General features: G+C 38.6%; 2 protein-coding genes across 9 annotated transcripts in view; one reads left to right on the forward strand and one right to left on the reverse strand.

Annotated features, from left to right (window-relative positions):
- Positions 1-3,535, reverse strand: part of POLE2 (DNA polymerase epsilon 2, accessory subunit) — a 31,874-nt gene extending 28,339 nt beyond the window's left edge. For 3 of the 6 annotated variants that reach the window (XM_010809253.4, XM_010809252.4, XM_010809254.4), the window contains exons 1-2: positions 3,457-3,535; positions 599-699 (exon numbers count right to left, since the gene is read on the reverse strand). In XM_010809253.4, the coding sequence (XP_010807555.2) occupies positions 599-699; positions 3,457-3,524 (169 nt within the window). In that variant the 5' untranslated portion in view covers positions 3,525-3,535. 6 annotated transcript variants of the gene reach the window in all.
- Positions 3,536-5,598: 2,063 nt separating this feature from the next.
- The window catches only part of KLHDC1 (kelch domain containing 1), a 40,303-nt gene continuing 22,698 nt past the window's right edge, over positions 5,599-23,203 (forward strand). The window contains exons 1-7 of one of the 3 annotated variants that reach the window (XM_005211706.5): positions 5,599-5,781; positions 15,758-15,828; positions 16,280-16,397; positions 16,836-16,954; positions 19,747-19,825; positions 20,160-20,207; positions 21,487-21,570. In XM_005211706.5, coding sequence (XP_005211763.1) covers positions 5,686-5,781; positions 15,758-15,828; positions 16,280-16,397; positions 16,836-16,954; positions 19,747-19,825; positions 20,160-20,207; positions 21,487-21,570 — 615 coding nt within the window. In that variant the 5' untranslated portion in view covers positions 5,599-5,685. Of the gene's footprint in view, positions 5,782-5,834; positions 15,829-16,279; positions 16,398-16,424; positions 16,639-16,835; positions 16,955-19,746; positions 19,826-20,159; positions 20,208-21,486; positions 21,571-23,203 lie in introns of those variants that run through there. The other 2 variants (NM_001192897.2, XM_024997696.2) reach the window with 2 other exon arrangements.

The raw sequence follows: 23,203 nt of genomic DNA on the forward strand, positions 1-23,203 counted from the left end.
TAAGATCTGACCGGGGAGGCCTTAGTGTCTCCTCTCCTTTGGGAGAACGGAAGGATGCCTGCGGCCTATGTAGGTGACCCAAACTCCTTGTCTTGGAGTTTTATTGGTTTTCCACGTAAACCAAGTTATTCAGCCTCTTTTCTCCATTGAATTTTCCTACTGAGCTATCCTTACTTAACCACTCTATATCTTTAATTCTATCGTATCCTGATCGCCGAAGCCGTCTCCCCTTCGAATTCTCTGGATCCACCGGGGCTGGACCCCGGCAGTCAGACACGACTGAGCAACTGAACTGAACTGAACTGAAGCAACACAAAGAAACAGGCAAACAGAGAAAAGAAAGTAACCATAAAGGAATCAGAGGGAAATTCATAAAAGGGAAGAACTGTAAAAGAGTTTCTGGGAATGCCCCAAGGTTCCAACAGAATTAATAGGCTCCCCCTTAGCAATAAGTGCTACCAGGGGTAGTGCTACCAGGGGTATGTCTCATGCCACCGGGACATTCAATTCTGAGTCCTCAACTTCTCCTTAAACTTTTTAAGATAACTGAGGATGTAGAACGATATGAACAATATACGTTACAGAGAATGTTACTTACAGGGTTGCTTTTCAACTGCATCGATGATCTTTTCCAGTGCATCTTCAAGCTCTATTTCATTGATAGACTGAAGAGCTTCTGTGAGGTACTTAACAGCTTCGCTGATAAGAGAGACTGGTAATTAAGGCTACACGTTTTATGCCAAAGTCTGGCAAAGATTCGTCAATCCAGCATTGAAATTATGACCTACTCACTCACTCCTCCCTGCAAGCAATACTCCCCTTTCTTGTGCTTTCTGAACAAAGTCTTTCTCTTACCCACTGCCAATAGAACCATTCTTAAAATCCCAAATCACATCCTTCTTCTAGGAAGACTTCCTAAACCAGCTCTACCAGCTACAATCTCCCTTTCCTTCTGAAATTGTTAATCTCACTTATAGGTACCTTACATCTGCTATATCAAGTAGCCTTGTACTATGTATTACTTGACATTAATAAACTCAGTCTGCTTCAATGTTCTGAATATAACAGACAATTAAATAAATATTTATTAACTTGATAATGCATTTGCTTAAGTTCCAGTAATTTCATCATCGTTTTCAACTGTAAAATAAGAAAAAAAAAATGGGCTAGAAAAAACTTTGACATTTGAATATCGTCGTAGAGGTAATAACATTCACTAAAATCACATAACTCTCTCCCGGCCCCCCCATAATCAATAAAACTGAAATTTTGAATAAATCATATTAATTCTTGATTTAAATAACGATAATTCTCAGAGTGAACACTGTCTCCTTAAACAATTAGCTAATTCCATGCCATTCTGTATTTGTGGACCACAACTTTACACTTTATATCAATATTGTTATATATCTTAGGTTGCTTATTGTTTCATGTGTGGGTGTCACATCCCTTTAGTTTATTATAGAACATGATTGATTCCCTAAAATCACACATGTATTGGGTGACTCTTGGGAAAGCTACTAGGATAGACCAAAGTCATACAGGATCTGGTCCCTGTCAAATCTCACTGGTCTTATCCAGTGTCTCTGGACTTCCTGATGCTCTCCTGCTTCAAGATCTTGATATGGTCACTTCTCCCCTACTCTTTACCTACTCAAGTCCTGCTCATACTCAGTTCAAACCATTCTTTTTTTTCTTTCCCCCCCAAATCATTCTTTAATGAAGCCTTTCTTGACTCTAGAACTCTTTATACACCTGGTTATACACTATCACAGCACTTCTTTCCTCGGATCCTTTTCACAATTGAAAGTAAATAATTGTGAATTATTTAATATCCATGCTAGACAGACTTCTAAGATGACGCCTAATAATCCACACCTCCTGGTAATCACATCTTTGTTTAATAACCTCCCCTTGAGTGTGGGTTGGACCTAATGACTTGCTTCTAATAATAGAATATGGCACAAGTGATCAAATATTTTACTGTACTGTACTTTTTTTTGGTATTGTACTTTTAAAAATAAACATTTTTAAGTGACAAGATGTCACTTTCTTGCCTTAAGTTACAAAAAACTGGCTTTCATTTACTAGCAGACTCTCTTGCTAATTTTGATAAAGTAAGCTGCCATGTTGGGGAGCCTCAAGAGCCAGCAAGGACTAAAGCCCTCAGTCGGACAATCCTGGATGAACTGAATCCTGCCAATCACTGAATGAACTTGGAAGCAAACCCTGCCCAACTGACTGTGAGATGACTGCATCTTGACTGCAACCTTTTGAGAGACGGTGAAGCTAAGGACCCAGCTAAGCCTACCTGAATTCCTGGCCCATGGAAAATGTGAGAATCTAAGTGCCTGCTGTTTTAAACGTCTGAATTGGGGGTAATGAGTTATGCAGCAATAAATAATTAATACACTATCTGACCCCCACAACCTCCGCAGTGTTCTACTCTCCTACTCCCTTGCTCCATAAATATTTTGCAGCTAATATATTTCAGTGTATTTCTGACTGAATTAATGAATGACAGCTCCGTGTTAAGTCAAATCCTAAGTGAAAAGAAAAATACCAACTGATTTATTGCTTGTATTTTTTAAATGTCGGGGATCAATAGATAATCAAATAATCAGAATTTATTATTTTCTCCTACAGAATATCCACTCTTGCCCCTGTTCACTAACCCCAAAACATGGTAAACGTCCCATAAAACTCATCTTCACAAAAACAAACCAAAAACCTCTACACACACAAGACCAATCAAAACCTGGTAGAGACGTGTGTCCCGTCCGGCAGGTGTTTACATATGTAAATACCGTATTCTTTTTTTTTTTTTAAGGCAGATTTAATGAGAAAAATCTTGTATAGGATCATTCTACAAATCGTAGAAAACACAGATATGGCAAGAGACGTTCTAAAGGAAATCTTTAAAAAAAAAAAAAAAGACATGCTTCAAACCTACCCACTTTTTAACCCTTCAGGAATTCTCTCTCAAGAATAGGACCTGACCTAAAATTGGGAGGGCTGGCAGGGCCTACAATTTGTACTAATCTGACAGCTACTGGCAAGCAATGGGCTTTCCCAGGTCTCTCATTCGCTGTCTCCGTAACCACGTGAGCAGCGACGCTGGGATTCCCACGCCGCAGAGGAAAAGATTAAGCGGGCAGAGAGCGCCCAAGCACCGTGCTAATATACGGATGCTGCGGAACCTATCGCCGCTTCTCCGGCTGTTTGGCAAGTGCAGGAGAGCCTCATCCCTTCCGGGAGAAACTTTATGAGTCCGCGTCGGGGAATCTAGGAAGGCATCGCCAGATCCTCTTCGCTTCTTAGAACTCTCTCAGGGTCTCTGTCATTTTAAGGCCAGAGACCAGGTTCCGTCTCGGAGTGCGGCTCATCCCGCTGCCCCGCACGGCAGTCTGGCCCTGGCTCTCCCCTCCTACCCCGCCAGCTATACGGCCGACTCACCCCCGGAGCATCAATCCGCGAAGCTTGAAGGCGGAGAGCGCCCGGCTCCTTAACCGCTCAGGCGCCATGTTTGCGTTTTGGCGCCACGGCCCCGGCTCCGCCCCTTCCCGGGAGAGCCCCGTCCTGGCCCCGCCCCAGAAACGCCAGTTCTCTATAATTAAATAGCGCCAGAGGCCACTACTCCTCTCAGTGCTTGGAAAGATCTGCGGTTCCGCAGGCCAGGCAGGCTGCCTCCCTGCACCCTCTAAGTTGCAGGAGAAAACGAGCCTACACTGCTCTGATATTGCGATACTGACCAGCGAGTGCCCTGCTTTCTGGTTGGGAACGCGCTTCCCTATCTCAGGTGCTTTCTTGGAACCCACTTTGCGCTCTCATCGCTCCCCTCCACCTTCCGTGACTCCCGTCGGGCTCATCCGGACCTTGGGGCCCTTCAGTACTTATGTTTTCTGCTTCACACAAGCCCTGGAAATGCTCTGTGTCACCACAGGGTTTTCCCTGACATTCACTCGCAGCTGTTATACGTCACCATAATTCTCACCCACTCCACTTTATATTTAAGTTGCGGGCTGCCTTTAAGCGCTTTAAATGTATTAATATATTGCTTGTAAAGCCAAATGAGTTGTGTGCTGTTTTTTCAACATCTTCCTTTTACTGATGAGAAAAGTGAGACACAGATATGGTAGGTAGATGGCTCACTCAAGATGAAACATTCAGTGAGTGATGGATGGAGCCAGGATTACTCAGTCTTATTCCAGCAAGTGAGCTGTTAATTTGCCACGCGTCAAAACGCTTGCTCCAATGAGTTACAATAAAACCTTGGAGTGCTTATAAGTGAACGTGCAGTCTTATGAAATGTGAGGATGATTCCTAAGAACTGCTATACAGTGACTTCCAGTGTATTCGACTTGTTGCTTATGTACGACTCTGCTACCCGTTGGACTGGAGCCCGACAGGTTCCACTGTCCAACGGATTTCCCAGGCAAGAATATTAGAGTGGGTTGCCATTTCCTTCTCCTGGGAATCTTCCCGACCCAGGGATTGAACCCAGGTCTCCTGCACTGGCAAGCAGATTCTTTACTGCTGAGCCACCAGGGAAGGTCAGTACCTACATATTTAGAATTTATTTAGTATCTATTACTACAAGACTCTAAGGAGTCAATAATACTTGATTATTTCAGCGTTTGTGTCTAACGGGGCCTCAGTACCAACTAGCTACAGCAAGCAGGCACTTAATAAACATATGCTGAATAAATTAACGTTCTGAGGGGTGAGCGGCCACATTGTCTTAAAGGACAGGGGCATTTATAGACACTGGCATGATTATTGTCTTCCCTCTTGGCACTAGTTTCACTTCAGTAACATCATTTTATAGCAAGGGTTAGGCAGCTTTCTCTGGAAGGGGCCAGACAGTAAACATTTTCCACAGTGAGACCTATCTGGTCTTTGTTGCAGGTACTCAGCTGGGCCTACTCAACTCTGTGGCTTACATCAGCAGCCACAGACAATCCTTAAACGAATTAGAGTGGCTGTGTGCCAATAAACTATGTACAGATGCTGAAATTTGGATTCATATTTTTTATGAGTAATATAATTTAAAATTTTTTTCAACTATTAAAAAATGTATAATTATTTTTAACTTGTGGGCGCCACAGAAACACGTAGTAAAAAGATTTGGCCTGCAGGCTGTAGCTTGCTGGCGTACGTTTTAGAAATTTTTCATAATATATATATATATATATATATATATATATATATTCTCATTCTCTACTATTCTCTCCCTCTCTCTGGATAACTGTCTCTGCCGGAAGTTGAATGGAAAAGGCAAACCCTCATAAAGCATTTGTGTACTAATACATTGATTTAAGTCACAGCAACATCAAGTCCGTGTACAAGAAGTCCATCGAGTCACTGGATAAGGTACAGAGTTAGGCTGTTCCGCCCACACAACACAATCGCAAGTGACACGAAATCAGGGAGTAGCAGGGCTGCGGAGAAGCGAAGGCACCACCCTGCCCACTCAGACCTCAAGCATCCCTAACTGGCGAGGCCACCCCGCGCTCGGCTTCCCGGGCGGGCTTGGGGACGGCGCAGCCGCACTGGTGCCGCCTTCCCACCAATCTCGACCCTCGACGCGTTCCGTTCGTGCGTGGAGGAGCCAGGCGGGAGAAGAGGCCGCTCCGTGGGCAGGGGCTGCGGCGCGCCGAGCGGCTGGGCCCAGCGACCGCGCGGATGGCGGACTCGCAGCTGTTCTGCGTGGCCGAGGAGCGCAGCGGCCACTGTGCCGTGGTGGACGGAAACTTCCTCTACGTATGGGGGGGCTACGTGGTAAGGGGAAGAGGCGGGACGGGGCGGACTCGCGCCGGGAGCCCGCCCGGCGTCTCGGCCCGACCGGCCGACTAGCCCCCGCCCACACTCGGCCCAGAGGCGGGGGCCGGTCCGAGGCCCGGGCCGGCGCCGTGGGCGCCCCGCCCGGCCCTCTCCTGTCGGCCGCTCTCCCGCCGCTTCAGGCTGGACGCCGAGCCGCCGTTGCTTGCACTAGGAAAGCCTTCAAAGCCCGCTCCGGGGCTCTTCCCATTCTCCAGTCCGCCGGGTCCTCGCAGCTGGCGGATAGCTCGGCTTGCCCAGCGCTCAGGCGGTTACTGCGCGATTGATGATCATTTTTAAATGCTTACGCAGACGCAAAAGCCCACCGAGGATGCCGTGCTATATTATTCCATAAATACTTCCTTATTCCCGCGGCGCGATTCTGAATCACTGAAGCATTTAAGTATTCTTAAGTAGTTTTTAGTGGCATTCCTTTACTAGTGGGTAATGACGAATTTTTTTTTTCCCCTGAATCTGAAAACAGGCTCATATTAACAGTATGAATGTTAGGCTTTAAAATTCTTATTACAGTGGAGGTTTGAAAATGTGCTTTGTTTCTATAATCGTAGGATTATAGAATCAAGGATTCTAAAGATGGAAAGCAGTTCAGGAATATATGCCGACCCCTTTAGTTTAAGATTTAAGGGGGAAAAAAAAAAAAAGCGAGCCATCTGGAGTTCTACTGGAGGTAAAACAGATATTTTTCTGACTGATTCGATACTGTTCTGTGACAGATGTAACATGACTGAATCGCTCAAAGAAATAAAGAACATACTGTGTATGTTAAATGATTCTCAAATCCAAGTTGGTTTTTGTTGTTTTGTTTGTGTGTTTATTTTTAATCTGATTCAGTGTCAGGATGGGAAAATCAGAACTCACATTTGAGTGCCTACTATACGTGGCGTGTGTTAGGAAATCTCATATTCGTAATCTTATATAATCCTTGTTAAATATACTATTTAAAAAATAAGATCTATGAGTCAGTAAGAGTAAATAATTTGAATGACCGTTTGGCTGCACGGGCAGCAGATTCCAACTTAGATATATTGGATTTCCAAAGCCTATTTTTTTTGTATGATAAACATAAATTAGGCTTTCTTAAGGTCTAATAGTTCCACCTCGTGTTCTTGGTGAAAAAATAGTCTAGATATAATGATGGTTTTTGCAGAAGAAATATTTTTATTGTTTTGAGCTATACCACTTGAAGATGTACAGTTGTCAGACTTCAGGGCTATATTAATTCTTAGTGTTGTGACATGAAAAAAATCTCAAGATAGTAATCTGTAATATCTCATATGTGGTGACAATATAGATTTCTGTTGGGCCCATAACTGAAATGTCTGGAGTTTTTACATTTAATTTTATTCTTGAAAATTGTGTAATTGGTAAGATTCCAGGTTTTCAGGTGACAGTCAGTGAATAGAAATACTTCCTGCTACTGATCCAATGAGTAAATGCTATAAGAACTACCCTGGAAAGTACCACACAGATTTGGATCAAACCTACTTTTAAATCCAGGGATTGTCAGCACTTAAAATATGTCTAAGGCATAAGACAAGGAAAGAGAGAGTGGGAGGCAGAAAAGAAGACATGGCATATCATGATGAAAAAGTAGAATCATTCCAACAATTGTTTTAGTCATATCCTTCTGAACAGCTAAAAGGCCCTGGAATCTAGAGATAATCCAGTAGTCAGTCGTTAAGAATAGTATTCAGTTGATTCCAGATAGTTTGTTCCAAACCCAGTTTTCCTCCTCATGAACACAGTGTGTGTTAAAATTAACAGAAGTATATCCTAAAACTTGAATGGCCCACATTTATCTGTCTAAATTATTATTACCCTATTATTGAACATCTTGTAAAATCCAGTATATCTGAAAATAGCCCTACCTCTAGAGGTAAGAGCAGCAATGCTGAAAAAAGTAAATTCTAATTGATGCCAGAATATTCTCTTGTTCCTAGTTTTTTCATATATTTTCCACACTACTGAAATTCATACAAACTTAAGTATTACAACTAGGAACATTTAAAAGTTGTGAGTAGTTTTTTCTAAATTTTTGAGAAGCACAATGTTTTAGCATGTTTACAGATGATATACTTTCCTCTTAAGGTTTTCATATGAACAGTTTTATTTGCATAATACAATTGATGTTAATACATTTTGCCCTAAACCTTTCCTTATACAAACTAGCTGCATGAATCTGTTTAACTATATGTTTCTGTTTTGGAAAAGGACTTAAAGGAAAGAAGAATCAATTTAGAAAATGTTTGAAAAGAATGAAAGTTGGAGGTTTACAGTACCAGATTTTAAAACATAACACAATACTGAAACAAATCAGTGATGCAAGTTAAGATAGCATGATGGAATGGAGAAGGAATTACATAAACAAGCATATAAGAGTATTTTGTATATAAAAGGCAGCATTTCAATTCTGGAAAAACAGTTGCTTATTCAATATGTTCCTGGGACTACTGGAGGAAAATGATAGTAGAGTTTAGGATTGATAAATATGGAGAAATTAAGCTATTTGATACCAGAAGAAAATTTGTGACTTGTAAAATTCTGAGTTGGGAAAAGAATAACTGAATTGGGAAAAAACTATAAGGGAAAACGTTTGCTAGACCAAAGTTGTTTTTTAATATAAACGGAAAATTGTTTAATCATAGAGCAGTTAAGATCAAAGTTTTAAAAATTAAAATCTGTGCTTTTTAAACACCATAAAATGAGAAGGTGAATGACAAACTGGCAAAGTTACTTGCAACATATGTCATAGACAAAAGTTCTGTAAAAATAAAGGTTGATATTTCTCTGAAAAATGAGCAATGGACATGCACAGAAATTTAAAAGGAAAGAAATAGATTGTGAATCAAAGAAACACAAATGAAAATTTTCTTTTCCAATTTGTAAATATTAAAAATTTTTTGAGAAGAGTGTAGGGAAATGAATTACTCATGCACTAGTAAACTTTTTTGGAGAGAAAGTTAGCAATGTGTATTAAAAGCCTTAAGTGAGTATTTCTTTAACTTATTTATTCATAGATGGTCACACAGACCATCCATATTATGTGGAGATGTTAATTCTTTTTAGATGGCCAGAATTTGAATCCCCTTCCTCTTGTAGTATCCCCCACTAACTGAGTCTTGTTTTAGTTGTCTGAGTATTTATTTTAGTTGTCTGAGTACCTCCTACGTACCTTCATAGAAAATATATTCTGTAAAGATAGGAATTTTGTTCCCTATTATGTCCTTGGTGCCCTGAGTCAGACAGCTCATAGTAGGTGCCCAATAAAAAAGAACCAGAGTACCAGGTTTTTTCCAGCTTCGCTTGCAGCTAGGTTCTGGGCAAGTAGCCTGGATGCTATTGGTTAGATGTATGTGTGGTAGATTTGGACTCAAGAATAAAGATGTAAAAATCAGGACTTAAAGAGGATTCTTAGCTACCCATAGAATTTGTAGGAAGATAAGGTCCCTGGCATAAAAGGCGGTTCTACAAGCTGCTCACCAGCGACTGGGGCAGTTTGCACTTCAGACTGGTGTTCTGGGTTTTTAGGTCTTGCTTCTCTTAATATAAGCTGGTTCTCCAGCTTCCCTGATGATTCCATGAGCTACCTAATATTCATTTATTAGAATTTTATTCTTTAATTTAAAAATTTGAAATGTTTATACAAAAGGATATGTAAAATAACTCTTCACGTTGTACTTCCAGATTAAGAAATCAGCTAAAATCAGCACCTTAGAAGTTTCCTGTTTATCCTTCCCTGATTATATTGTTCCTCCCACGCTCATAGGGTACCACTATCTTGAGTTCTTATTAATCACCATTTTGTTTATAGTCTTATCACTTATGTGTCTGTCCCTAAACAATATATTATTTGGTTTTTTAATCAGAGCATGGGTTTTCTTTCATGACTTAATTCTTTTAGTTAACATTGTGTGTTTTAGACTCATACCTTATTTGTATTCAGCTCGCGTGCACTTGCGTGGCTGTGACTGTGTTTGCTTAGTGTTTATTTTGTTTGGTCAGTTTCTATGCTGTGCAATTGTTAAATATTTTGAAAATCTCCCCTAGATTTATTCTTTGAATGTGTGTACTATATAATATTCTATTGTGTGAATTCACAGCAATTTCCTTATCTATTCCACTATTGATGTATATTTGAATGTTTCAGGTTTTTTTTTTCTTTTTGGAATTGTAAGCAGTGCTACGTTGAGCATTCTTTGTAACATGTCTCCTATTATACATGCAGGGGGGCATATACATTCTCTGGGGCATACACCAAGGGATGGAATGCTGGGTTGCCTGGTCACACACTTCCAAATTAAATTGGAAACATCAGTGTTATCAAAATATTTGCATCAGTTTACACCACCCTCACCAACTTCCTCCTTGTTCCACATCCTTGACAACATTTGGTACCATCTGGCCTTCAAATTTGCCAATCCAGTGAGTGTGATGACATATTTCATTGTGGTTTTTATTTGCTTTCCATGATTACAATACAGTGGAGTGTCTTTTCATAGCTTTATGAACTATTTGTGTTTTCTGTAAAAACACTGGTTTATGTCTTTTGCTCACTTGTCTATTGAGTTCTCTTTTACTGATTTATAGGAATTCTTTAATTATATAGTTGTATGAGTTTACTATGTCTTTTCAGTTTGAAGCTTCCCTGGTAGCTCAGTTGGTAAAGAATCCACCCGCAATGCGGGAGACCAGGGTTCGATCCCTGGGTTGGGAAGATCCCCTAGAGAAGGGAAAGCCTACCCACTCCAGTATTCTGGCCTGAAGAATTCCATGGACTGTAGTCCATAGGGTTGCAGAGTTGGACACGGCTGAGCAACTTTCACTCTTCTCAGTTTGCAGCTTATCTTTGTATTTTCTTGATGATTATATTTTGTTCAACAGAGGCTTTTAATTAATGACATTAATGCTTTGTACTTTCTGCATCTTAAATCTTTCCCACCGTGGAGATCATAAAGTCTCCTATTTTGTCTCCTAAACAGTTTTTGGCTTTGCCTTCCACATTTAACTTTTTTAATCTGAATTTTTTGTTTGGTTGGTTGGTTTAAGGTAGGGATCCAATTTTATTATATTTTCAATATGGATAATCAGTTATTCTTGTGTCATATATTAAATAGTCCCTTCTTTCCCTACTAACATGCAAACTCTGTCACGTGCCATGTTTGTGTCATCTGTTTCTAGGTTCTTTATTCTGTGAAGTTTGCTGTCTATTCTTGTGACAGAACCTCCCTCAGTATCTAAATTACAACAGCTTTACTAGAAGTCTGAATGTTGGATGGTGAAAACCCCACTCACACTCATCTTGTTCTTGAGGAATATTTTGGTTATTTAGGGACGTTTGTTGTTTCATATACATTTTCTTTACTACTTTTATTATAGTAAAATGTATAAAACATTTAATTTGTCATCTTCACCAAGTTAGTGTACAATTGGTGGCATCATATTCAGTGTTGTACAGTGTTGCCACTATCTGCTTTCCAGATGGTGCTAGTGGTAATGAAATTGCCCACCAGTGCTTGAGAGGTAAGAGAAACGGGTTCAGTCTCTAGGTCGGGAAGATTCCCTGGAGAAGGGCATGGCAACTGACGCTAGTATTCTTGCCTGGAAAATCCTATGGACGGAGGAGCCTGGCTGGCTGCAGTCCATAGGGTCTCACAGAGTTGGGCCTGACTGAAGCGACTTAGCATGCACCACTGTCTCGTTCCAAAACTCTTATTCCAAACAGAAATTCTGCCTCCCTCCCTTTTTACCCCAGTCCCTGCCAACTTCTAATCACTCTATCTTTATACATTTGCCTTTTTCTAGATATTTCATGTAAATGAGATCTTAACAATGTTTATATTTGTGAGTCTGGTTTCTTTTATTTAGCATATTACATTCATGGTTCGCTTATGTTGCTGTATGTATCAGAACTTCATTCCTTTTGTGGAGAATAGGATTATATTGTATGCATATGCCACATTTTGTTTATCCATTCATCTGTTTTTGGGACACTTGGGTTGTTGCCATCTTTTGTGTATTGTAAATAGTTCTGATATGAAGATTGGCATTACAAGTATCTGAGCCCCTATTTTCAATTCTTTTGGATACATAGGAGTGGAATTCGTGGGTCATGTGGTCATTCTACATTTAACTTTTAGAAGAACTGCCAACTTGCTTTCCACCATACTTCCTCATTTGTATAAACTTTAGAATCAGGTTGTCAAAATACTCTATTAAGATTTTATGTTACTGTACTCAATCTTTAGATCATTTGAGAGTGATAGACATGTTATGAAATTGAGACTTCAGGTCCAAGTATGTAGTATATCTCTATTCAAGACTTTTTGATGTCTTTCAATAAAGTTTTGTAGTATCTTCAATATCTTATATATCTTTTGTTGGGTTTACCCTTGGCTTCTTTGTATTTTTTGTTGTTAATTTCTTTAAAAGTAAATTTCTTGATTATCACTGGTATTTTGAAATACAACTAACTTGAATATTTTTTACTCTGGCAAACTTTCTAAACATACATTCATTCTCAGAATCCATCTGTTAATTGTCTTTATTTTCTATGTGGAATCTACACCTGATGACAGTTTTGTTTCTTCTATCCTAATCTCATGCGAAGAGTTGACTCATTGGAAAAGACTCTGATGCTGGGAGGGATTGGGGGCAGGAGGAGAAGGGGACGACAGAGGATGAGATGGCTGGATGGCATCACTGACTCGATGGACATGAGTCTCAGTGAACTCCGGGAGTTGGTGATGGACAGGAAGGCCTGGCGTGCTGCGATTCATGGGGTCGCAAAGAGTCGGACACGACTGAGCGACTGATCTGATCTGATCCTAATCTTTATTCCTATTTATTTTTTTACTACACTGGTGGACCTAAAGTACAGTGTAAAACGAAAGCTTTTTTTTCTTGCTCCTAATCTCAGAGGGATTGTTTTAAACTATTAACCATTAAGTTTGATGATTGCTTAGGGTTTTGTTTGTTTGTTTGTAGATGTCATTTTTCAAATTAATGGCCCTTTTCAAATGAATCAGGTGCCCTTCTACCCAATTTTCAATTTATGAATGTTCAGTTTCCAAGAGTGATTTTTGCATTATACTGAGATAATTATGTTTTTTCTTCTTTACTCGCCAAATGTGATGACTTATAAAAAATAGTAGTAATATTTGTAATATTAAATCAATGTTCCATTCCTTGGATTAAGTACAAGTTAGTATCATATGTTACCTTTTATATACATCAACTGGATCCTATTTACTCATTACTTTTTAAAGCAGTTTTACATCTATGTTCAAAAGTGGTTTGGGTAGTATTCCTTCTTTTATATCCTGGAGTAGATTTTTTGGAAGATTTAATTATTTGTTCTGTGAGTGTTTAGAAGAACTCATCTGTAAAGCCATCTGGGTTTGGTACTTTGGGGGGGAGATTGTAAATCTCTGATTCAATCAAAACTATGAGATTATTCATATCTTCCATTTTTTCTTGAGTCAAGTTTCCTCATTCTCATTCTCTATCTTCCTCCATGTCTCTTAACTTCTTTTTTATATATTCCATCTCTCTGGGCTATGTTTCTGGATTAATAAGTTCACTAATTCTTTTTTTTTAGGGTAACCGTGACAAAAGCAGTTTTAGTGGAGTAAGTCTGAATTGATTAATCTGGGTTGATGCTGTAATGAGCAGTGAAGCAATGGAGAGTTGCACTATAACTCAGTATGGAACCTTTGTTATGAAGGTAGCCGAGAAATAAGAGGAGTTGTGGAAGAGTTTTGTTTTAAGATGAGCAATACTAAGGCATGTTTGAGTATCAATAGGGGTGATCTACCACAGAAGCAAAATTTGATGATGTAAAAGAAAAGGGATAATTTAGGAGTGAAATCACTGAGCAAATAAGGAACTAGGGCCAAATTGTTCAATTCTGTGCTCCATTTGGTTTTTTGCAACACCGCTTTTAAAGATTAAACGGACTTCTCTTTTTATTCATGAGATGAGCATACAGTCAGTTTAATAAGTATCATTCATGTAGCCATTCTCTTAAGCCACAAATATTCTATTTGTCCTGTATGTCCAAGTCACTGTGAGACTCTGGGAACAACAAAATAAACATGATCTATGCACTCATGAAGCTTGTATCATGGCAGTAGCGGTGCTGTGTGGATATGATATAGACAAAGGACTTGGAAGGGAAAGTACAGGATTTATGAGAGCATTTAACAGGGACCTTAATCTCTTAACCTTATTCTAGAAGATTAAAGAAGCAGCAAAATGATTCCCAAAGAAAGAGTAATTAGCCAAACAAATTCTGGCAGAGATTGCAAGAAGAGAGAAGAGCATAGGTGAAGGTCCAGTTAGAAACTTGCATGGGTTTAGGAACGGAAGGAAGACTGGAACTTAATGACTAAAGGCAAGAACTTTGGAGGGATAGCAGGTGCCATACTGCGCAGAATCATAAGAATTTTAGACCATCCTGAGACCAACAGGGAAGCACTGAAGGGACTTCAGCAGAAAAGTGACAGAAGCCATTTTCATCCTATTTCTGTTGTAAAGGTGCACTCATGTGGCTACTGTAGCTGGATGCCATTAAACCTTAGAGTCATACAATTAACTCCCTTTCTTAACAATTTTTTACCTGTCCATCAGTCAGACATGGTTTCCTCAGTCAGAGTGGAAGTTTCCTTGGAAATATTATGATGTTTTTCTGCTCTGAGTGTATGTGTATGAGAGTGGGGGTGGGGGAGAGATACAGACGGACAGAAACAGAGATGGAGTTAGAGACATAGACCTAGTAGTCAGGATACGATTTTAAAAATTTAACTAATAGAGCAAGGAGGATATTAACTAATTCTACTTAGCATATTAATAATTTATACATCATGCAGAAATTCTTAAATTGTTATACATTTAATTCTTAGATATTCTTAAACATCTTTTGCAACTAGCTATTTTTGAGTTATTTTATAACTTTTAAGTAATCCTGACAGATTTATGTAAGGATTTGTTTTAACCCCTAGGTTTTTAACCTTAACATAAAGAAAATTCTTATTTTATTCTTATTTCTCTTTTCATTATAAATATCAGAATGTACTGTATATATTATCATCTTCTGTAGAGATTATTCATATTCGGAGTTGGCATTTTGACTAGCTAAATTTATCTTGATCCTTAGATTCTATATTTAATCAACATCTAACACTATGCCTTGCACATAGTAGGCACTCAAAAAACATGTCCAGTGAATCAAGGTATATTATATCGTGCTCTTAATTATGGGAGAAGGCAGTGGCACCCCACTCCAGTACTGTTGCCCGGAAAATCCCATGGATGGAGGAGCCTGGTGGGCTGCAGTCCATGGGGTCCCTAAGAGTCAGACACAACTAAGCAACTTCACTTTCACTTTCCACTTTCATGCATTGGAGAAGGAAATGGCAACCCACTCCAGTGTTCTTGCCTGGAGAATCCCATGGACGGAGAAGCCTGGTGGGCTGCAGTCCATGGGGTCGCACAGAGTCGGACATGACTGAAGCAACTTAGCAGCAGCTCTTAATTATACTTCATAAAAGTTTCCTTTCTTAACTCCTCCCTATAGCTCTTTTTCAATATTCCTTTTCTTTCTGGATTCTTAGTCTTCAGAATTCTGCTCTAATGTTATTGTTTTGCTGTTTTCTCTTTCTTAAACTTCCTTGGAAAGTTTAATGGCCCTCAGTCTTTTTCTGAGACTCATGTACTTGCTAATTTGTATTTGCCTACTTTCTCTTAGAAAATGTCTCTCTTCCGATCTAACTTAGTTTCTATTGAAAAAACCATCTTTGAGGCTGTTTATTGCTTTTGTCTTTTTCACTATTTTCATTGTGGTTTTCCCATCCTGAGCAACTATTTAGTTGTTACTTTGTAAATAATAAACATAATTTTATGTATTCTGTGTTTTTAGTCTATTGAAGACAATGAAGTATATTTGCCTAATGATGAGATTTGGACCTATGATATTGATAGTGGGTTGTGGTAAGTAATTTTACATTGTGTAATGTCCCATCTTAGTATCTGTTATAACTGTTGTCATAGACAACAGGAGATTTGAGACCATACTCAGAACATACTGCAATATTCTGTTGTCTCCCTTTCCTTTTCTTTCAGTGCTTTATTCCCTCTGGATGTTTCTCTCCCCACATCCCTTCCCCTCTTCATTCCTTGTCCTTTACCATTCTGAAGACTTTGTTTTGTTCTACTCTTTCCCAATTCTGGTGACATGAGAAGATTTTGTAACTTTTTTCTTCAGTAGGTTGAAAAATCTTTACCATGGATCTTCTTAACAGTTTTTAGAGTATTGGCTACCATGATATCTTAATTGTAATTGTTAGTGACAATTTTCATTGAAAAAGTACTGATGGAGTTGAAAAGGAATATAATTTGCCTTTCTGGAAAGTTACGGAATTCCACGTTATTCTTGCTGCAGGACAATGCACCTCATGGAAGGAGAACTCCCTACCTCCATGTCAGGAAGTTGCGGTGCTTGCATTAATGGAAAGCTGTACGTTTTTGGAGGATATGATGACAAAGGATACAGCAATCGAGTAATTTTTTTTTTTTTTTCAATTCAGGAGTGCAGAAAAATGTAATGTTTAATGTGTCACTTCATCTCACAAGTTTACAAGTATTTTGCAAAGAAGACATGTAGAAAAGCTTGAGCTAACTGATAAGATTTTAAAAGATAGAGTGAAAATGCAGCATACCTGCTCCTCTCTGGTCCCAGATCCTTCTGCTTCAGAATTAACTGCTTACTTGGTTGATATCCATAGGGCAAGAACAAGAAGGGTAAAGATTCATTTCAGTGTGTTTCATATACCATTTTTGCTTCTAAAACATAGTCCCATTTTCATGAACTCTACAATTAAAATTTTTACATTTTAAAAATAAAAAGTAATATTATTAATTTTGAATCACCTATCCCTGTGACATATATTTAATTTTCCGATGCCCTGTCTGTTAATAGTATTCTCCTCTTTTAAAAGCTTTATTTTGTTAATTTGCGAACAAGAGATGGAACCTACGTTTGGGAAAAAATCACCAACTTTGAAGGGCAACCACCCACACCACGTGATAAACTTTCCTGCTGGGTATATAAAGACAGGTAATGCAGCAAAACCACCTCATTAACTGCATTCAAGTAAGGATTATAGCTTGTGTCCAAAACAGAGGAAACCTGAAACTCTGAATTTTTTTCAAGATATAATTACAAACTGTTTTGACACCGATGGTAAAGGCAGTTTTGAATCCTAGATAAGAGCCAGGTCATAAGAATAAATATGGTGGAAGCAACTATTCGTTTTTTAAAATTAATTATTTTATTAGTTTTCTGGATAGTTAATACAGTCATGCAGTTTAAAAATCAAAACCATATTCAAAAGTCTGGCTCCCGTTGTTGCTCCCATCCATCCTCTTCCGACCCCTCCAGATGCACAAATAGCTACTTTTATCAACATATTTTGTATTTTTATAGCAGTGGTTCTCAAACTTGTCTGCCATAGGAATAATATAGGGATATTGTTTTTTAATGCTGTGAAGCCCAGGTGATAGCCTAGACTAACTAAATTATAATCAATGGGAGTATGATTTTTTTAAGTTCCTCAAGTAATTCCAGGGTGCAGACATGTTTGGGAACAATTGCCCTCTGTTACTTTAAGCAAATAGAAGCAAATACATATGTATGTATATATGTATGTATGTATATATCTCTCTGTATATTTATCTGTATCTCTTCTGCCTCCTCTTTACACAAACATCTGTGTACTCTACAGTATTCTGTGCCCTACTGCTTCTTTTAGTCTACACTGCACCATGGAGAACTTTCATTTTTCTGTATCTCTAGTTGGAAAGCTTGTTTTTTTGTTTTTGTTTTGTTTTTACAGCTGCATAGTAATCTCCTATGAGGATTATTTAACTTTTTCCCGATAGATGAAGCAACACTTAGATTATTTCAATTCCCATGCCATTACAAACTATGCTTTAATGAATATCTTTGTGTTTATATACATATAATTGCAGATCTATTTGTTGGATAAAATTTCACAATTTGATTTCTGGATCAAACAATTATACATTTATAATTGTGGTAAATGTTTATTTTGCTCGGGCTGATGTAATAGAGTTCTATAAGTTGAATGATTTAAACAACAGAAATGTATTTCCCTGGTTGTCAGTGGTTAAGACTCTGCACTTCCACTGCAAGGGTCACAGGTGTGCATCCTGGTCAGGGAACTAGGATCCTGCATGCCATGGGGTGTGTCAAAAAATGTATTGTCATATAGTTTTGGAGACTAGAAGTCTGAGATCAAACTGCCAGCAAGGTTGGTTCATTCTCTGGATTTTCAGGAAGAATCTACTTCATGCCTCTCCCTAGCTTCTAGTGACTTGTTGGTAATCTTTGGTGTGTAGAAGCATCACTCAGATCTCTGCCTTCATAGTCACGTAGCATTCTCTCTGTACTTGCTTGTCTTCCTCCAAATTTCCCCCTTTTGTAAGAATACCAGTTATATTGAATTAGTGCCTACCCTAATCACTTCATCTTAACTTGATTGCCTCTATAATAGGGGTCCTCATGTCTCTGCCAAAATTACCTTGTTCTTCCTGAACTTTGTCCGCCTTTTACAAATTGGTCTGTTACTATTTCTGTTAGAATTACTTTAAAGGCCGGGTCTGCTGTTGCTGCTGCTAAGTCGCTTCAGTCATGTCCGACTCTGTGCGACCCCATAGACGGCAGCCCACCAGGCTCCCCTGTCCCTGGGATTCTCCAGGCAAGAACACTGGAGTGGGTTGCCATTTCCTTCTCCAGGCCAGGTCTACTAATTCCAATATCTGGGCCACCTTGAAGTCAGCTTATATTGACTCTTTCCTCTCTTGATCATGGGTCACTTTTTTTTTTTTGCCTTTTCATATACCTTCTAATTTTACATCATATGACAGCCATTCTGTTTGAAAGAACAGTAAGGGTTGTAGTAAACAATGCATCTCTCCAGAAAAGGACATGCCCTTTCTTTCTTTTTCAGGCTGCTGGAGTGGACTTTAAGTCAATCTAACCTGCAGTTGGCCTGTGCTTAGGCTTTGTTGCAGCTTTAGTTTCTTTCAGTTTTAGCACTGGCTTCAAATGTTCTGATGCAAGATCAAGACTTTTCTTTGCTCCACATTTTGAGCGCTAGGGATTGTGTAGAGATTTTGAGCTGGGCTTCACAGCCATGTTCCTACTTCTCAGAACCGTGAGAGATCCCTCGTTTCATAGCCTAATTGGTAGGTATTTAGGTTGCTAGGGAGTTCTCTTTGCTCCCCAATCCCACTTAATACTTTCTGTACCTTGAGTGATCTCTTTAAGCATTGGATGTCCTCCCTGACCTTTTGCGGGCAGCACTCTTGAGGTGTTTCCTTCAGATTTCCTGTCCTGATCCCAAACTTTAGAGTTGATAGCTTAGATTGCCTCAAGAATAGTTGCTCTGCTCTCTGCTGCTTCATACTCTTGGTGACTAACCCTAAGTCCTCTCTGAAGATTATGTGAATACTTTCTGAATAGATTCAAACCCCCTAGGTGACTGAGTCTCTTAAGGTTCTAATTTGCTGTGCTAGCCTACATGTGACTATTAAAATTTTGGCTGGCTTCTTTTCCAAACCCTGTGTGTGCCAGGTTCTTCCTCCTCCTGCTGTTGCATCAAGGATGAAAGCAACAATGGGTTTCTCTCTCCTACTGCAGGCTCATCACTTTCTGGAATTGTTCACTTAGGTCTCTTTGTTCCCATAGCGGTTTGATTTTTGTTTTAATTATGGTTTTGTAGTTTATATGGCTTGTTTAGGTTGTGAGAGAAATGATGTCTTTCAACTTTCTGTGAACAAGCTGAAAGCAGAACCCCAAAGTGTGTCTTTTGTTTTGTTTTTCAGATTAATATATTTTGGTGGCTATGGGTGTAGGAGACATAATGAACTCCAAGATTGTTTTGATGTTCATGATGCATCTTGGGTAAGAGAGTAATCACTGTTTACATTTTCCTCTAATTTAGTGTCTCCTTAAAGTTTTTAGAAATAATGAGCCCAGTCCTTCTCATTTTAATTTGCTATAAGTGATGCTATGAAAAAAAAGTGTCTTTTCTCTCTTTTGAATTTGGGTTCAGTTGCAAGAGATTCTCTCCCCTAATGGTATCAGCCTTCATTGCTACTGGCAGAGTAATTTCTTTTCTGACGTCATAAATCACTTAAAGATGCTTCTAGTAGACAAGTAGTGGCTTTAGCACAACTTGAAAAACTTTGTTCATAGGTAACCACAGTGGCTGTTGCTGACATACACCTCCTTTTAGGTACGTCCGCCAGAACTATTCATAGCTCAGACTGGCTTCTGTATGACAGTGAGTAAGTTGGTAGTGATACTGCTTTTTTCTACTTATTCTTATTGGCTAGAGAATAAACTATTATATTAATGAAAGAAGTCATGACTTACAAAAATGAAATCTTTTAAAAGATAACTTTAAAAGCCATTGATCTTCCCACCAAGATACACAGTAACCTCACTTTTACCTTCTACTAGCGTATTTTATTATTGTACATTATTAATGTAAAGATATATGTATATTTCATGCATATCTCTTTGTATATGGGTATTTAAAATTTCTCCATAGGCTTTACTTAGACTATGTGTGAAATTAATATATGTTAATAAAATTGAATGGTTTTAAGTGATAAAAGTGGTTTACATGGTTTTTGAGTTTTTAAAATGAAGTATCTTTTAAGTTTTGCTGCTTACAGTATTACTGATAATTTTTAGTAACATAACTTCCTACTAATTATGTCTAATTATTTTTACTCATCAGTGAAAGCTCTCATTTTTTTTCTCAACTAGTATAGTTAGGCTAATGAAGTTTATGGTGTACAGGTAGATTTTTTTTCTAACTATAGGCTAATGTTAGCCTATAGTTAGGCTAATGAAGTTTATGGTGTACAGGTAGATTTTTTTTCTCTTAGATTCTGAACTAGGTAAATTATTTAGTTTATTTGACTTGTTTGACAAGTCCTAATGAAAATGAATGATATAGTCCTGACGTATAACACAAAACTGCTGCAGAGGTAAGCTTGAGTAGTGGTAGAAGATTTCAACAATGCGGAAGATACTAAATACAGTCTAACTGCTAAATCTTTGCCTTGCCAAGTCTTCCTAGAAGACAAAGGAGAGTAAGCATACATTTAATGTATAAGAATAAGCTGCTTAATTAAGTGATTAGAATTCTTTTACAAACAGAACCACTGTTCCCTAAAGTTTCTAACAGCAAAGATTAGAAATTTGGCACATGTACTTTAGGAAAACAGATTTTCAAATCTAAATATCATTCTATCCTCTGCAATTTTCAAAGAGATAATCCTTTGAGAGGATTGGAGGATTATCAACAAGTACAGTGATGAATCATGCAAGCAATGCCATGAGAAGAACAGTTGCTAGGTGATGCTGCTATAGCCTAGGGATCACACTTTGTGAGCCACTGGTGATACGTGTTAAGTTTATAACTATCATCACACTTGACTCTATTTCTGTAAAAACGTCTATTAGTTCACCAGTAAATATGCAGTGAAACTATCATACAAATCTAAAAGTCATTAAAAAGTTTTAAAATATTTAAAAAATTTATGTTTTAGGAAGAGCAGATATTCTGGGGATGGCATAATGATGTTCACATATTTGACACAAAGACACACAGTTGGCTTCAACCCGAAATTAAAGTAAGTATTGTGAAAAGTTACCTTTATGTTTTTATATTCATTAACACTTTTAAAGTGAATTTCTTTTACTAAGTTATTGGCTGTTAGTAATTGAGTTTGTAATCATATACAAAGGGGTTCTCTTGAGTGCAGTCACTTTTACTGTTTTTTTATCACATATTTTTCTTCAGGTTAAGGTTTTCTAGAAAAGCCATCATCATTCTTTACCCACAAGTATAATGCCCTGATTTAATGAAGGCTCTTTTTAAAAGTCCTTTTGTAACAAAGTTCATGATTTTGAAAAGCTCATGTTTCATAAACTCATGAAATCCTAATACTCTTTCACGTGCTAGTGAGCAAACACAAATTCACATTAGTTTAAGCCATAAAGAATTCTTGCATAGCTGGGAGGTATATTTTGAAGTGGCTCACACAGTGGAAAAGCTGCAGGGACCAGGGCCTTAGGAACTGGAGCAAGTTACCCAACCTCATCACAATATTTCCATCTTTCTATTGGCTTCTCCCTGCTTCTCTGTGTGCTAGCTTATTCTGTCTGCTGCAGACTGGCCAGCTCATTTACGAGGGAATATGGCCCTGCCTCTACCAGCAGTTCTTTCTGTTGGTGCTGTATTTTCTCAATGTCTGTATCTTCACCCTAGAGAAAGGACTCTGGCTCTACTTAGGTGTGTTCCTCCTCTATATCAATCCCCGTTGCCAAGGGTATGATTGGCCAGGCCTGAGTCTGAGACCTGTCCCTAGGGGAGCAAGGTATTGTGATTGGTCAGATCATTGGAACTGTGCAGAATAAAATACTGAACAAAATTTTTGTTCGAATTTTTGAACAAAACCAAAAATTTGGTTCAAATTCTATTCTCTGCAATTTTAAAAGAGAGGAGAGAGGATTTGAGAGGATTGGAGGATTGTCAACAAGTACAGTTATGAGTCATGCAAGCAATGCTATGAAAAGAACAGTTGCTAGGTGATGCTGCTATAGCCTAGGGAAAGACCAAATTTTTGTCCACTAACATGCATGTGGGCTTCCCTGTTGGCTCAGCAGTAAAGAATCCACTGACAAAGCAGGAGATACAAGTTTGATCTCTGGTTTGGGAAGATCCCCTGGAGAAGGAAATGGCAACCCACTCCAGTATTCTTGCCTGAAAATCCCATGGACAAAGGAGCCTGGTGGGCTCTAGTCCCTGGGGTTGCAAAAGAGTTGGACACAACTTAATGAATAAACCACAACACGCATATATGCATAAAATTCCTTGCAGTTCAGCTTCTGTAAATGGAAGTGAGGGAAGTTCTATGCAAAATAAAAAGTGTTACAAGGCTTGACACATCTCAGCATCCTCTTTTTCCTAACAGTGGCTTTCACATTTCCAATGTTCTTCTGTTCTATTCTAATTTTGGAACTGATCAACTATCAGTCAATCATATTTGTTGATGGAAGTTTCCTGCAGTCAGTATTTGAATGTTAACAGGGAGGGAGGAGGGAGGAGGATTCAGGATGGGGAACACGTGTATACCTGTGGCGGATTCATGTTGATATATGGCAAAACCAATACAATATTGTAAAGTTAAAAAATAAATAAATAAGATTTATGTGTTAATGAAATAAAAGCATCTTGTCTCTCTTAAAATAATTTCATATCAG

This window comes from Bos taurus, chromosome 10 (assembly GCF_002263795.3).
Source record: "Bos taurus isolate L1 Dominette 01449 registration number 42190680 breed Hereford chromosome 10, ARS-UCD2.0, whole genome shotgun sequence".
Lineage (NCBI taxonomy): Eukaryota > Metazoa > Chordata > Mammalia > Artiodactyla > Bovidae > Bos > Bos taurus.